General features: G+C 36.9%; 2 protein-coding genes across 2 annotated transcripts; one reads left to right on the top strand and one right to left on the bottom strand.

The window, feature by feature from the left end:
• Positions 1-1081: 1081 nt before the first annotated feature.
• LOC112573718 lies at positions 1082-4738 on the top strand. Its single transcript, XM_025254299.1, has 2 exons — positions 1082-1649; positions 3346-4738. The coding sequence occupies exon 2, from the start codon at positions 3380-3382 to the stop codon at positions 3896-3898; it is 519 nt and encodes a 172-aa protein (XP_025110084.1). The 5' UTR covers positions 1082-1649; positions 3346-3379; the 3' UTR covers positions 3899-4738.
• Positions 4739-4893: 155 nt separating this feature from the next.
• On the bottom strand, positions 4894-16268 carry LOC112573717 (protein DEK-like). The gene is made up of 12 exons (XM_025254298.1): positions 16123-16268; positions 13174-13297; positions 12151-12306; positions 11156-11232; positions 10681-10775; positions 10177-10319; positions 9470-9672; positions 8666-8789; positions 8296-8357; positions 8010-8093; positions 7839-7907; positions 4894-7687 (listed from the first exon to the last, which is right to left on the bottom strand). Exons 1-12 carry the CDS (start codon positions 16162-16164, stop codon positions 7676-7678), a joined length of 1191 nt encoding a protein of 396 aa, XP_025110083.1. The 5' UTR covers positions 16165-16268; the 3' UTR covers positions 4894-7675.
• Positions 16269-17578: the final 1310 nt, after the last annotated feature.

Raw genomic sequence — 17578 nt, 5'->3', positions numbered from 1 at the left:
CAAGAGGCGGTGCCGGAGTTCAACGTCTGTGCCATAGAGGCGGCTTCTTTTTTTTTTTTTTGTTAATATTTGGGGGAATATATATTAGTGAATTTAGGGCACATCAGTCTCCAGTGACTGCAATTAAGTGTGTCGGGAGAACAGCCTCAGTTGTGAGCGTTGTTTGACAATTACATTTCCTGGTGTTCTTCAGATCCAATTGACTACTGACTGGGGAAAAAACTCTCTATTAGTACAATATTCATAGTTAGAAGTGTTATGTAATTATAATCAGCCATCTTGGGATGTAACTGAGTTGAGATATTGCTTCATTTACTTTTATTGTGCACTTTTACGCAGCGAGTATTAGAGCATTTCTTTTTATAATTAAAACTTGAACAGAGACTGGAGGAGGCAGATACAGTTGTTGTCTTTGTTCAGATCCCGCTAATGTCCGGGCGACTGCGTGAGTGGTGGGCGCGCGTGAGCGTCTATGACAGTTTTTACCTACTTGTCATTCATCGCGCTGTGTTCGAGGGATGGAAGGAAAAGAGCCTTACGCTCATTAATATCGTCACAAGTGATCGGTGGGAGGGGGAGGTCACGTGACTTATCAAGCAGGTATACACAGACTTACTTAAATCGTAGAAGTTTGAGCAGGTAGATGTTTTTATCGTTGGGCTTCACGGTTTGACTGCGCCTGACACTGGCCTTTCATTTGATGTCGATGGTTAGGTCGTTACGAAACTGTACGGATTGTCGGCAGAGGTGGAAAAAAAACCAGAAGAAAAAAATCTCGACAGACAGTAATAGGATATCAATAAGATCACAGATGTGTGGAACTGGGATTTCTTGTTTTCGCTGCAGACGAGCCACTATGTTTTTAATCTCAAAACATTAACAATATGATGTTTCGGCAAAAAATAGAAACAATTGTGTAATTAAGAAGTTTACACATTTTAAATTCATAGGCAAGATTTCAGATTTGCGGAATTGTTAAAAAAAGATGTTGAAATGTTTTTAACCAGATCTGTAGACACCACAATATTATGTTAGTAGAAACCACGAAGTTGCCTGTACTACATTCCAAAGGGAGTACAGCAGAGAATCAAAGTCCCCCCACCTCACCCTGCCCCTTTCGATGCTGCGTTTTGTTTGCTTGGTAATTTCCGGCGCCGCCGAAAGGATGAACGACCTGCATCTGTTTAGTGTGAGCCGTGGTGCAGCTTCATTCACGATGTTGTGAAAGCACAGAGCAGACACCAGGCCCAGCCTGACATTATGCGCGCGCGCGTGCCGAGCACAAACACAACTTCGGACACGCTCGGTGGCAGTGTAGCGGGATCTGGCAGCTGCTGCTAGACATCAGATGGGGAGGCAGAGCGCAGGTGGTGGGAGCTGACATAGAGTTTGAACTTCGACAGATGCTGGAGAATCCCGAGAGATACAGACAGAGAACGAGAGATCGCTAGTTCCCTTCCCAACCCACCCACTACCCGTCGCCACCCATAGTTGCAACCTGTGACGGTGGTGTGACTGCTATCACGACAGTCTGGTAGTCTGCTCGGGAAGCTGGAGGGCACTGTTGTGATGCTTGCACCATGCCTTGGCCTGCAGCGGAACTCGACTGACCAGTCAATGTGGTGGCTTCAGATGGCGGCTGTGTTTAGGTGAGTACAAGGTATCTAGTGAATGGCCGCAGCAGTAACAGTTGTCGCCAAGGTCTTTGTGTTTTGTCACAGAGAGTTGTTGGCGCCAGGATTTGGCAAAAGCTAGCTTCATAGGCTTCCGGACATTTCACAGACACACGAATTAAGCTGTCTCGTGCTCTGACTGTACATTATGGATAACATAAACATCAGCGAGTCTACATAGGCACTAAGGAAAGTCAAAACGTAAAACGTTAGACGACACGTTCAGAAGTCAATATGGACTAAATTTGTTATATTAGGAGAATAAAACTGAAACTACTACTCCTGCTAATAATAATAATAATAAGAAGAAGAAATGTGATGTCTATAGCGTCTTTCCCATTATCAATGCAGGTTGAAAGCGCTTTACAAAAGTAAGATACAATAATATTAACTGCTAACATTTCTGGAATCGAAGTATGAGTTATCGCCAAGCAGAAGAGAAAATACACAGAGCAAGAATCACATTTCTCATCGGGAGTGTAGTCGCACAGATCCATACTCTAATTAACTTGTTGTCAAGTGAATCAGAATGTAGTTTTACAAATATTAGAGAGTAAATCTGAATAAATGTGAAATAAGTAGAGCTGAAAAATGTTAGAAAAAGGAACAGACGATGCATTAGCATGCGGACAGGCCAGCAGACAGCTGGCGAGCGAATACTTAAAATGTTTATGGCGCCAGGGAATTTGTATAATTTTTTGTCTCTGGCCGTAAGAAGCTGATCAATATTTATAGAACGAATTGCATAACCATCGAACATATTATATAATTTGTGCACATGTATAATGGCATTATAATTATAGAATACATCATAAAGCTAGAGAGGAAGCTCGGTCGGCACCATGCGCACTGGCACTCAGGCAAGGGGTGGGAAAGGACCGTTTGATGCCTAGCTCTTCCTCGCTCTGTCTCGCTTGATGTCTCTTCTTCTCTCTGTCTCGCTTGATGTCTCTTCCTCTCTCAGTGGTCGCTCAATCGCAATGAGCTGAATGGTACCTACGGCACTCCGTAGTTACAGAATTCATTCTATAAGTATACAAATGAATTGTATCGCTGGAATGGATTCTGTAGCTACAGGATGGAATTGTGTATTTAAAACGAATTGGATAACAACTTCTGAGTGAAATGAAATGCTTTGGTTTTTCTCTCTCTAGATATAGAATTTAATCTGTAAGTATAGAATGCATTACAGAGCTATAGAATGCAATATATCCTTACAGAATTGAATTATATAAATATAGAATGCGCATAGAAGGAATTGTATAGCTATAGAATGAATTCTGTAAGTATAAAATGCATGGTATAACTATAGAGAGAAAAATCCCCTTTTGCTCCCCATAGTATTGAGGGCTTAGTGTTCCATCTCTGTCACAGTTGACCTGTTATTGCTGTACCTCCAGACTCGGCCCACTCACCACATGGAGAGAACAAAATGATAACGATGTCAAACAATGGAACAAGAACATAGGTGTGGTTCATTGTCAGCATGTAGTTCACCCCCACACCCACCCCAGCATCTTTCTACGCCACAGAATTATTATATTAATCAGGAAGTGTGACTACCAAAAGTCTCAGAAGTTAAAAAAAAAAAAAAAAGAAAAGAGAAAAATTAGGTGGTTATTCTGTTTAAAAATGTAACTGCATTATTTGCAAACTCTTGCTAATTTTTCAGACAAAAAACTCCACGGTGGGCGCGGACTTAGAGAATGGGTGTGCTAGACAGACCATGTTTGTCACTAATCGACGTGGAACTGGCCAGCACAACGCCTCAACCGATGGTAACAGGCGAGGTGCCGGACATTCTGATGGGCAACTTCAGTTCTACCAACGACTCCGTCATATGCTCCACTGCACTTCCCGACACGGCTAAACACTCCCTAGAAGAAAGCTTGAATGCACTCATGTACATCGTGGTGGTGCTGCTTTTCTACGCGTTTAGCCTGGTGGTGCTGATGGTCAAATACATTCGCCGCGAGAACAAGGAGGCCTACCTACGCCAGTGCTTCCAGGAGTTCGTGGCCCGCGAGCAGTTTCAGTCTGCGCAGATCCGCAACCAGATCCACATGCAGCACGTCATACGACAGACAGACCTGCAGCAGCTACAACACTGCAGCAGTCACGAGCCGAGGACACAACACCACAGTCCCGAGCTTTCATGCATGGAATCAATTACTGAACAACCTTCCGGACAGCTTGCTGTATTAGTTCAAGAAACTCCCGTGTAATTTTATTTACTTTCACGTTCTGGACTCTTTTTAAAAGCTAAAAAGATGGATGATTGTGTTACATGTTTGGGTAAAAGAGAAAATTTTCTTCCTAATGTGAAACTGAGACAGCAAAGTGTTTTAGAGAACGCGTTCCTCCCGTCTTGTGGAGAACAGCGGCAGATGCTTCGCCAAAAAAAAAAAAAATGTACTCGGTGTAAATGTATTTCTGTGCATTATTACATGCCTTTGTTATCATTTGCTCTTTTTCAATACATTCTTCTCCCTCAATGAAATCCCCACCTACACATTCTCTTCACTCTCGTACTCTCGTCAGGGTCATGAATGATTCTCCCTACTGTCGTCGCAGCGAGCAAGCAGGTGCTAGGAGATATTCCACTGCAGCAAAACACTTCAACGTTTCCGGCGTACCTCGACTCCTACATCAGCCTGCGAACTTGGTGTTAGTAAGCTTAGCATGCATGGAGGCATCACGAAGTTAGGCTTCAGATAAACAAGGCAGCAGTTTATTTGGTGTCTTAACTTAGAACATAGCACGTGCTACTCGAGGTCCAAAAACAGATGGCGAAGATTGCATGCAGTGTGATCGGATCGGAGACAAGCGAAAACGGACAAACAGTTGCAATAAGACAAAGTAACACAAAATAATAAAATATTTACATTTTATTTTAATATTTTAATTCGTGTGATCATCTGCGAAAACGTATTAAAAAGCTACGTTGCTATATGCTCATTGTAACTCTATTTTTAGAATGTTTTAATTTTTGTCTGACCATTGCAGTAAATGTTTTCAATACTTTTTATCTTTGGTTATTTTATCTGACGTTGTAAATGCTTACTGTCGAGCGACTAGTTTTACTAAATGATGCGATGAATATTGTTTAAATATAAAAAAACCAAAAAAAAAACCACCAAAAACCAAAAAAAAAAAAAAAAGCAAATGAATTTCTATTCATCAAGCATTCCACATACACGATGGACAGAAAGCTAGTGCGTTTCAAAATTGATCATTTTATTCTTCACCAATAGTACATTTTATGGCAAACTCAATGGAAGATGAAATAGTGTATATATATATTTTCAGAATTCCCCATGCAAGTTTTAAAGAACTATGTTTCTAAGATAAAAGAATGACCTATGTTCAATTGGCAACCTCCTCCGATGGCCTCCTTTTAACATTATGCAAGATGCCGATCTCATACAATTAAACATTATGTACATAAGTAGTTCTGAAAGATACTCTATGAGACAAACTATTTAAACAAGGCCAGGCTTTAGTTATGTAGGCACTGCTATGCAGAAAAATCTTTTTTCCAAATAAGCAGCTTTTGTCAATCAACAATTGTTTTCAATAAAAGGCCATTTGGATGCCCAGTGCACATAAGACTCAGCCTGCACTCAAGGCTGGTCTCTGTGGTCAGACTTGGCATATAGTGGGCCATCTTGGTGAAAAATGCTTTGTACAGTGTTCCTCCTATGGGTTAAGTCTTCAGAAGAAGACAGTACATCATAACAGGTAACCATCAACCTCTGTCCACACATTTGAGACACCATTCATACCACAATTCACTTTTGTATGTCATGCTTCTTCATTAGTTACAAAAAAGGTCTGCACAACCGTTTTCTAACTCCCTTTTCTTCCAGGCAAACGTCTAGAAATTCACCATGCAAAAATTTTGCTGCAGGACAGCAGTTAAATGAATAATGCAATACGACTTTTAAGAAGTCAGGTGGGGACAAGTTGGTGAACACTTTCCTGGTATTTCAAAGCACTGATATTGTGGAAGCTTTTACAGTAACAGTACAATATTTGACCACTGAGATTAACAAATCTTGTTTACTAAGCAAGCAAAAGATGTCAGGCGGTGCTGAAACAGTTTCTGTTTTCTAAAGGTTGCCATTCAAAAGCTTTGAACCCTAGCTCAAGGAGGCTTCTTGTGGATGTGAAGACACAGCTACTGCCTTTCTCTTTTAATACATGTCAAAAAGATTTTCCGACACTGGGTTATGTAAACTGTTTCAAATTTCCTACCTACCACAATAATAATAATAATGCAACAAACACACTTGTGTCTGTAAATAAACAAATGTAGTTTATGCTGAACTCAGAGCAATTATGAAAATACCTTTTGGTGGAGATGTTTAGCTGGGAAAGGGAGAAAAAGGATTTTCCCCCCTATGTTTAAATATAGTAAAAGAATAATAAAAACAATGCACTTTTGTGACAGCCTACACCATTTACTTACACACTCTGGATTCCATGATAATCTTTAAGCACCACATTGGTTTTGGTTGTTTACCCCTTAAAGAATCGTATCCTCAATAAATACCAAATAGTAAATACGGGTAGATCTGAGGCCTCAGCAGAAATGCTAGTGTCTTAAACTGGGATAATTTACCCCATCTGATCCCAAAATTTCTTGCTGTATGCACAAAGTACTACCCAAAATGATAATGAAGACGAGCCACTCAAAATGCAACACCCACCTCTAAAGTGTGTGACTGCTTCAAAATTATACAATTTATGCAGTTTCTAACAAGCAGGGATATTAAAACTTGTGTTTCAGAGCATCATTCTGTTAAAGAAACTTAGGGGATAATGTGGGAGGGAGGGAGGTGGGAAAGATGAAGAAAATAAAATATATATATTAAAAAAAAAAAAAAAATTCTAAAACTAACTATGCATCATTTGGTAAAAAGAAATGCAAGCCTCATCAGAGCACTGGGAGGGCACACAGCAATGGAAAAAGAGGAAATAATTCATAACTTTGAAATATTATTTTAATGTAAACACACACATAACTTCAGCAAGATTCTTCCTTATAAAAAAAAAATCAGTAAAAAGCAACCTACCCAGCCTTCCGAAATAAAAACATGTTTTCACTGTTACAAAGGTACAAAAGCACAGTGTCACACCATCAAAATTTAACGTCTCTGAACTTTACACTGGTATATGATTTATAGAAAAGAATATTGCCAGTCATACAAAATGAGGTTTGAATAAGGATTTAAAAATAAGGAAATTGTGAACCCCACATTTAAAAACAAGCTGTTTATGCAAAATCTGATATATATATTTATAAAAACATGAATATTAAAAAAAAACAAAACAAACAAACAAACAAACCACAAAACAGCCTAAAAATTGCATCAGAAATGACTGGCATTTAACAATTTTGTTATATGAAATCTATCACATGATTGCGTGTCTAGCTGCAATTTGTCTTTAGTACTGCACATCATGTAATATAAACCAGAAAATTCCTGTGACAAAATAATAAGTGGAACTGAACTACAGGCCCTAACCCTCACAACTTCTAGAGCCAAAGAATATGGTCTTCCAAATGAGTTTAATCCTTCCTTTGCTAGCTTTTTCAGTATACTCCTGAACTTTAGTAGCTTTCAGTAGTGTCCTGCCTACTTGAATACACACGCACACAGCTTTCACATATTCATCTAAAATTTGGTCCAAAAACATTTTTACATAATTCTGTTCATGGAGGAACTCGATCCTAGATTGGAAGAGACTCCTGTTTGCCACATCTTTTTCTTGCACTGGTTAATCTGATGCCACCACTGACTTGCTTTAAAAAAAAGTATCTAACAGTAAACAGCAAACTGCCCTCCTGCTGGAAAAGGGGACAGACTGACAACCAGACTACCAATCAGACAAACATATGCACTCCCAATACCATTTTCTTGTCGTAAACTGAACCACAGGTTAACTTGCTGCCCTTTGTTCCACACACTGCACACACACATCTTGCCCATTTATCCTCAGGATATGATCTGTTGACAAAAGAAAAGATCATTACAAAATATCAATGAACACAGTTTTGCGCATTAGACTATGTTCTATAACAATAATACTACAGAAATCATCATAAGAATCCATTTCTTAAAACTTTGAAGCACAAAGTGACAACATAAGCTCTCTAACCTGTTTGACTGTAGCTTTAATGAAATCTTTTCTGTCTGTCAAATCAAATGATGGATATTTGTCATATACCTGGAACATAAAAAAAAGCATTATAACAAACTATTCACGAGCACACATGCCCGCACACACACACACAATGGAAGAACCTTAGAACATTCAAAATAGTCCGACCTGCTTGACAACTGTTTTCATTGTGACCTCTTCAAGGTTAGCACCGTCTAATATTTTCTTGATTACTTCTTTCAGCTCATCATTCTGCAGACAGACCAAATTTTAGAACATGAAGAAAAATGTAATATCAAACACCAACAAAATAGAACATTCTAACTAAAATTGTCAGAGGATTGCTTCCTCCAAGGCACAACTATAATACATAATTTGAACCTGCTCAACAATATAAGAATAAAAAGCAAATTCATATAACTAATTAATGTAAGAGTTAAAAACACACACTTACACTTGGAGGTTCATCCTTTTTGGAGGCAAGGGGTTCATCATCTGAATCATCCTCAGAGCCAGCTGTACAAGACATTAAAATCTAACAGTACACTCATGCATATAATAAAGTTGCCATTAGATTAAAAAAGCAGAAACCAAAGAATGTATTGCAGCTGATTAGAAAACACTGAAAAACTGACTTTTTTGGGGGTCAATGTGATCACCTCAATACATCTAAACACAATTTTGGACCTTTACACATAAGAGATTATTAATATATTTACTATTTGACATATTAAAGATATGAGGAGGTCAAAATAAACTTTAAAAAGTAAACCTAGATTATATTTTGTTACATCTGAACTACCTGGTATCCTTGAACTACTTACATTTCTTTCTGGTTTCTTTCTTTTCTTTCTTGATTGGCTTTTCCTGTTTGCCATTTTGCTTTTTAGCCTTGGCATTTTCTTTTTTCACCGGTTTCTTCACAGTTTTTGGTTTTTTCTTTGGTGGCTACAAACATGAAAATCACGTTCAGCAACTGGATACAGCTTAAAGTTACTTCAATAAAGCTAATAATTTAGAGTTTCCCCACCATGTGCAAATATGCTTAATCACGTAAGATAGTTCTAAGAGGGGGTGGGTGAGTGGATGGAAGTGGGGAGTGGTGTTTTATGCAAAGAAGGCTACATCAAATCAAGGCAGTCAGCTTTGCAAACAGATGCCACATGCACTGAAAGAACAGCATGCCTGAGATGGGAGCTGAACCCAGTAACAGTCACCCTTCCCTGTATTGGCGACAGGCACTAACTGTTATGCCACCACTCTAAGCATCACATGGGGAGGTATGAGACGCAAGAGCTGAGGTCGAAAGTCTCGCCATACAAGACATTTAATATTAATCTAAACATGAAATCTTTTATTACAACTTCCTAGAAAATGCCAGTGACACATTTACATGCATAAAACGTCATAAAATTAATAATAGTCTGACATCAGGAATCAAGATCATGACAATATTAGTATATTTCCATAGGTGCGTATTTTTTTCTTACTGAAAATAATGACTAAAACCTCAAGTATATTAATATGGGTAACTTGAACCTTCAACAATTTTCGATGGGGTTTACAAAACCTTTGCATACTGTTATGCTGTTGACAAGAACCCAGCTTTAGTCGAAACATTAACTTACTTCTTTGTCACTTTCTTCTTCCTCTTCTGATAATTCCTTTTCTTTTTCCTCCTCTTCTTCATCTTCATTTTCCTCCTCTTCTTCATCTGAGTCAGAAATGTCTGACACAGTATCCTTTTTAGCTTTTGATTTTGAATCCTTCTTAGGGGATCTTTTTCTCTTTGTGCTTTTTCGGTCACCTTCCCCAGAACTTTTGGATTTCCCTTTAAGGAATATTTCCAAAACAATTAAGCATAGAAACAGCACCAACTCTGTATTTTGTTTGGAAAAAAAAAAAAAAAAAAAAAAAAAAAAAAAAAAGGGGGGGGGGGGGAGAGAGAGAGAGACAAGAAATAACAGGCCAATAAATTCTTAAGAATGCAATTGAAACAATTGATGGCTTCTACCAATTCAGATAATTCTTGGTGTGACCAGTTCTGTACTGTCATTTTGATACAGATTTATATTCAACACCCTGATTTTTCAATATGAAGATATTCTAAACTTTCAATGAAATCTCATTCCAACAAGATATTCTAGCCAATATAAACTGAAATAACATTTCTTTTTCTGGCCAGATTCTTCTCTAAAGCATGTATAGAATGATCCTAATTCAAACTTGTTATGAAACACGTATGCTTTGCAGGAATGTGGGACGTTATTATTTTAAAGGAAATAATCCCATTTATTTAAACCAGCACACAGGTTTAAAACTGCCTGTCACTTACTCTTTTTCTTCTGTGGAACTTTCATCCCTGAACTTGATGGCTTCATAAGGAAGTCCATGATTCTGTCTACAACAACAGGTTTGGCACCACTGCGTTCAATATCCAGCACCTCACAAATCTGTTTTAACTGGGGGATGGTCATCCTGCATCAATGAGAACTGTTTTCACAAATCATTATACAAAAAGACTTTTCACTATCAAAGCCAAAAAACAACCTGCTAATATAGACAAAGACATTAACAAGTATTTTTCATAGCCCTTACTTCTTAACGGTTCAGATTCTTGCTTATGGGGCAAGTAGATATGGTTTATTGAATATAAACTTTCAAATAATTGATAAACTATGTTACTATAGTAACACCTCTTACCAGCAACCAGTTTTCAAGTATAGTTTAGCCTGATTACATGAATCACTGACATCAGAAGTAATATGTTCGATCTACTGATCATCATCTCTTCTAACATTATTCACCAACCATCAACACATAAATAAGCTTAACTTACTTGTTTAATGCTGTCACACGTTTCTCATATTCTTTATCTTCCTTGCTAAACACAAAGCCACTGAATTGTCTGATGTTTTTCTTAACCTCTGTGTTCTGAAATCAATACAAATTCTGAACAACCTTAAATCCCAAAAGAAAGGGAGGATCTGTTGCTTCTTCAGCTACAATCCCTTTATAAACACAAATACTCAAACAGTTTACTGCCTTTCACTCCTGCCCTGGGCTTCACATACCAAATTTATAATTCAAATTATTTAGAATGTGCACCTCCACAAATACCTATTCATCTTAATTATGCTAACCTATTTTGGGTTGTCGAAAATAGTGTTCGTTAAGAGGAAAAAAGTGCATTTTTATTCGTGTTATTACCAGTTTACTTGCTTTCTAAAAAGGACAGCTGCTACAAACCTAAAGGTATCAAAACATCTGATAGGGGTTAAATTTACTCTCCAGAAAAATGAACATCTACTTACTGAACCAGCTCTGTTAAATAACAATCGATGAAGAGATTTCAGGTCCATAGCTTTTGTCTGCCCCAGCTTAAACTCAACTTCAGAAAAAAAAAAAAAAAAAGGACAAACAAACACAACGCAACTTTAGAACTTTTCGAATTAAAGTCGTAAAATCTTCTGAAATAAACCTGCTCAAGTTGGAATGCAGATACTACCAGTTCATGTGAATATGAAAATGCGTACATTCATTGGAAAGTAAGGAGGAAAAATTTAAACACACATACCAGTAGCAGAACTATTGAATAAGTTTACTCGCCAAATTAAAATATAGGATAACAAGTAGTTTCATGCTTGGCTACTATGGAGAGCAAAAAACAACATGGTGGGATATAAATGCAACAAAGCAAATAATTATGTGACTCAGGCAAACTTGAGCACAGTGAAGGGACAACCACTATCCACACAATGTACACAAGCAACCATTTAGTTAAAACAATTTGCAAATGAATCATTTAATACTAGACCATCCATTGATGAACATTCAAAGCATCTCCAGCTATAATTTATTTCAACTTAAGCTGTGATTTTTGACAGTGATCACCTCTTCTATAATTCTGATAATATTGTTTTGTTGAAATTTGAACTGCCGAAACAATTTGCCATTGTTTTAGTTCATTAAAGGATCTCCAAAAGGCCAATTGTCATAACTGCAGTCATTGTTGTTTAAGACAATGCTAGTTTTTGATTAAGAATTTCTGTGTAAATTATTGCTAAAATCTCGTGCAATGCATTCAAATGATTTAAAAAAAAGCTCCAGACCTTCCCATTTCATATAAAACTTATTATCATGTTCTCAAACTATTTCTCCCTTACAAAATTACACATACAATTTAAAATACATCTGTTACAGGGAATAATGCTTCACAAGCCATATCTGCATTAATATCTCAATTAATTTCAACATTGTAGCAAGGGAAGGTCTGATGATGTAAAAAGATTTCTAGGTGCAAACTTACTTCGTGGGCAATCACCAAGTTTGGTTCCTGCACCCTCCTGAATCTCAACTTTCTTCTTTTCGCTGCTGGGCATGTTGATGGACATGGACAGCCTCTCCACCTTCTTCTTCTCCCTCTTGCCTGATGTTAGCACCACTGGTCTCTCCAGCAAACCCACTTCATCAACAGCAATGCATTTAAAACTCATTGTACATCCAGACTAAAAAATCTGCTTTTCTTATACGATTTTGAAAACAACATTTGCAAATCAGTCTTCTGCTACTAATGTGAATAAACTGTCAATGTGTTCAATGATTACATCCAAAAGTACTTCCCAAACTTAAATCCCATTATTCTTTCATACATTTCAGTTCACTTATAGACCCCGACTGTAGAAATATGCTGCGATTTCCAGAAGGTGATGGCAGTGTTTAAACAATATACATATATAAAGTACTTAAGCAAGTTCAGGACACAAACCTATACTTTCATATTTGATAAAAAAGATGATTTCTCTATATTTAAATGACAAATGAACACCTAATGCTGTTTCCTAAAGGTAAAAAACAAAAAAAAACAAAACAAAAAAAAAAACAAAAACAAAAACAAAAAAAAACAACACAACAAACAAACCCCACAACAACAAAACCCACCTGTATATAATAAACCACTGACATGACAGAAAGTCAGAGCTACACAACTCATTCTTTAACCTGCTTAAAGTTGTAAATTACATCTGTGTTGAAGAATGTTGGGTCCAGTTGTGTTCTGTCCCTGGATTAGTACTAACTCCCTAAAAATGTTGCATCTGTATTATTGTTAAACAAGATTTTAGTTTATACCTTCTTCAATGGATGTGAAAAAAGTTTAAACTAATCTGATGCAAATAAATGTTTTTTATTTTAAAAGTGTATCTAAGAAAATTATGACTAGCAATGTTCTCACCACAAGTCAACAAGATTGAAATCTGACCCCTGTCCAACAAAAATCTGAATGCTCTACACATAAGGTTGAAGCATGCTAGATCATTCTTAAATTATTTACACGGCAAAGGTTCATCATCTTCATCCTCCTCTTCTTCCTCTTTTACAGAATCATCATTTAGGTCATCTGCATTTTTTTCTTGTTCTTGTTTTTTCATTTCTTCGCCGTTCTCAGTCACCTCCATCTGAAGCAAAACAATTAACTTCACTTAAAAAGTTACAGGACCTCGATGATTTCAATCAAAAGTTGAGTACATTTTAAGATCTAAAACAACACCCAAGGGAGGGGGGGGGGATTGGTGTTTTACGCCGTGTCAGCAACTAAGGCTATATTACGGCAAGCAGCCAGTCCTGTAAACAGATGCCACGTGCAGAGAAAGAACAGCGTGCCCGAGACGAGAAATGAACTCAGGGCAGCCAACCTTCACTGTATTGGTGACAGGTGCTAACCGTTGCGCCACCGGACCGCTCAAAACAACACCCAAACCTGAGTACATTCCATTAAGTCTGATAAAAATGGAGCAACCAAGGTATCTTTCAAAAAAGAATTTATAAACTGACCACTTGTATTTTCAAATTATTTAATTAATCAAGTAAGAACTGTTACAATAAATCTGGAAGGAATGGTGAAGATGCAAATGTTGTCATTATTAGTGGTCACTTATAGCTCTATACCTAAAGGGAACAGCATACATGCTTTTGTATTTTGCCTAATGCTGGATAGAAATGTTTAAAATCTGGCATGCAATTATGACTAACAAAAGTTTAGGTAAACAGTATAGGGTTTTACTGCATTATACATTAAAGTATAAAATTTATGTTTTTATGTTGTAACTGCTTTATTCATAGGCATTATTACGTACTGCACAGGGAAGGGGGGGGGTGTTACGAGGCTTAACAAGTTATCACAAGTACCTGAATTGTGATTCGGGCAGATATGCTCAGGATGTTTAGATTTTATGCCTAAAATTTTATTTTATACAAGAACTAAAGCCTAAAAGATCATGAATGAAAGTAAAAAAATACATTTTAATGTAAGATTTTATTTCTATTTTTGAGAATTTCCTGCATAAACTATATAATGTCATATGGCAGAACATTTTTGCTCCACCTGTCTTAGTGACTGCATGTTTCTGGGACTTCTCGTGGTGAAAAACTAGCAACTCAAAAGTCAATGTTGTATTGGTAATGTGTGCAAAATGTATGCTTGTCTCCCTTTTGTAATGGGTTCAATGTAATTAAAATCAGTAGTATATGATTTCAGAAAGGTCTGCTTTTGTTTTTCCATGCCTGAGGGAACATCAGTACTGTCTTTATTACTGTCTTCAGTGCTTCAGTGCCACCTCTTGGCGGTAGCTGAGGAGATCTTGGCTAAAGAACAGGCCTAATTTTGGTCAGCACAGTGATGGCTATTCATATACTGTTTTTAGTGGACCTCAAAAATATCACCAACTGTATGTTTCTACACAGATATGTACTTAACTTATATAACTTGAAAATTGTTATCCACCCAAATGCATGCATGTGTTAATCTTTTAGCAATATTCTAGAAAAAAATTATTTATGTACTTCCATACAGCCAAATGAAAATACTTGGCAAGATTGCATTTTCAGTACAGGCAGTCCTCGACTTACGATGTTGTTCTGTTCCTACGTTGCGTCGTTAACAATTTTCGCTGTAAGTCGGAACATACATATATACTGTACGTAAATAACATACTGTATACACTTATCCTATCCTAACAGTAATTATCAAAAAACACATATAAAATACATTTAATTCTTACAAAATGCACATCAAACACAAAGTTCGCGTTACGATGTTTATGACACAAAACCACTTAAGTTGAAGCAAGGCTTTATACAGTAAATGGGAGATGTGTCGTAACCATGAGACATCGTAACTCGGGGCTGACGTAACCTGAGAACTGCCTGTATTTTAAAATGTATGTTTTGAAATACTGATTGAGTAAGCAAGAGCTAGAGGATACATCACTTGTTTCGGTGTAACTGAGATGTCACAGTGAAAACAAAAACCCAAAAATGTTTCCAGAAATCTACCACCACTTTAACTGTTCCTCAAATTGCCTTGGCTATAGTCCATTTATATTTCACTCTACAAGGGAGTCATACTGTTACCATCTACTTTCTTTTGCAATAAAAAAAATAATATAATCTACCGATCAGCAAAAGAAAACTGTCTTACTCAAGCTTTGGATACCTCTTTTGTTAATCATGTCCACTTGCATTCAGGTACATGCATACATTCGCATATTATATGCTCTGAAAACATGGTTCATACATTTTATTTATACAGTTTAAACAATGACACTTTAGTTTTAGTATTTTAAGTAAATAATTTCGATCAACAGCTCTTCCATGAAAAAATACGCTACTCTTCCCTCCCCTACTCTCTTATATTCAACTGATCCTATTCTCGGCTAGTCTGTTAACATCGATCATTATTTCAACTTTTTTTTTTTTAAGAACCTGGAACAGAAAGCGACGTTTGCAAAATATTTGTCGTCAGAACCTAATTATATGCTTCTCTTTGAACAAAATTTAATCCTCCACAGCCGAATGCAAGTTTTTTTAAAAATCATAAAATGGACTGCATAGCGAAGTCAATTAGGCAATGTGAAAACTGGATATTAAAAAACATTGTTTTCAGAAACAGGGCACAATAGCGCATGCACGCTAAGTATTGTAAAAGATATTCAAACTGAAACACTGTCAAATCTTTCAACAAAGCTGTGTCTGCATTTACTTTGCTACACTGCCGTATCATTTCTTTATGATGATCAACAGAAACTTGCAACAGTACCTGCGTTACACGTTTTTGTTGTTTGACGGACTTGGCCGCTGAAACTGGGTGATGAATTGCAATGGAAAGCCATGTTTGGATATGATTATTTCTTTATGTATGGGCAGCAGTCCTTCTAAATTTGGAAGCCTGCTAGTAAGTAATATAATTTACAGGAAACGTTATGTCTTAATAAAATCAATTTACCTCTTCCTTTCCTGAAAGCGTCTGATTTTCGCCTTCTGACATACCGATCACAGGGAAATGGCGGTAAAATGGCGTATGGATTGAAATTGACCAATGAAAGGCAAGTGTAAATTGTATCCGATTGCACTTTTTAGCAATTAATGTTCTGAAATACAAAATAACTTTAACTAAAAATACTGCTTCATGTTTCCAGTGATAGATTTTTGAATAAAACCTGCTTATGGTTACGAATCAAAATAAAATCCGTGAGAATAAAATGCTGGATTCGTACTTTATTTGGATTTGACTGTACTCGACCATAAAACTTCAATATACCGTACAACCACGAAGTTGTAATATACACATACATGGTACAACCGTAGGGAATTCAGTCTTAAAAATATTAAAGCAAGAGGCTATTTTTAAGAAGAAAAGGAATATGCTTTTATAATATGACCAGAGAACATTTAACTCCCCCTCTCCCTGAAATCATCTCACTGGCAATGCTGATTGACGTAATTCTTATCGTGTGCAAATGTGAAACAAACAAATCATTCAATACTAATATCATGCTGAAATTTAAAAAATGCATATATTTAGTTTTAATGGATTTAAACACAAGTGTTTTGTCAGCGATCGAAGATGAGACAAAACACAAATAAAAGATCGGTGTGTGTACATTCCGTTTAGTTCGATCTGCTTCAGACGTACGTGTGGTATAGTTTTCTAAATGTATATCTAAAGCTTGGAAATAAAATTTGAAATAAAATTAAATTAGAAACTTGCATACTAATAGACTGATAGCTCTAGCCATGTAAAATTGATATTGTGTCTATAATACGTTAATTTTTGTGGTCTAGCCGTCGTGCCTAATCGTGAAATTTGCGGAACAATTTATATAATGCCAATGATATAAAATGATCTGATCTCCAGCTCACAGTAAGATGCAGTTTCTATAGCCTAGTTTCTCGGTCTGTTTTCACTTGTTTCGAAATGCACGTGGATGATGAATTGATCTGTTGTAGTTCTGAGGAACTGATCGAGATTCACACACTATTTCTGCCCTATGCAAGGGTTAGGGTTACGGTTAGGCTGCATGCCTATATAATTGCGACTATAGTGCACCTTTATTTAAAGGGTGACATACGTCGATTGACTCTGACGGAAAGTAAAACAAAATTATGTTTTGTCAACAATTAAATTTTCTCTTCTTTACAGACTGGACGACTATGGGAATAAATGCATTCCAGTTGATTATGCATGATCTCATGTACCGTAAATCATTGTGATGTCCGCGTGTTACTTCATAATCTTGCTTATAATAACAGAAGTTTAATTAGTAAATAGTATGTATAGGTCTTGTTAGCCACTGTTTTTGTCTTGCATTTGCATTTGTGGCACGTACAAACGAATCCTGAAAGTGCGCGCGCACACACACACATGCGCGTTTAGGCCCATGGGCATGCACTGAGCAGGC

This window comes from Pomacea canaliculata, linkage group LG10 (genome assembly GCF_003073045.1).
Source record: "Pomacea canaliculata isolate SZHN2017 linkage group LG10, ASM307304v1, whole genome shotgun sequence".
Lineage (NCBI taxonomy): Eukaryota > Metazoa > Mollusca > Gastropoda > Architaenioglossa > Ampullariidae > Pomacea > Pomacea canaliculata.
Note: the sequence above shows the minus strand (reverse complement) of the source record. Positions and strands in the feature narration are given on the sequence as shown.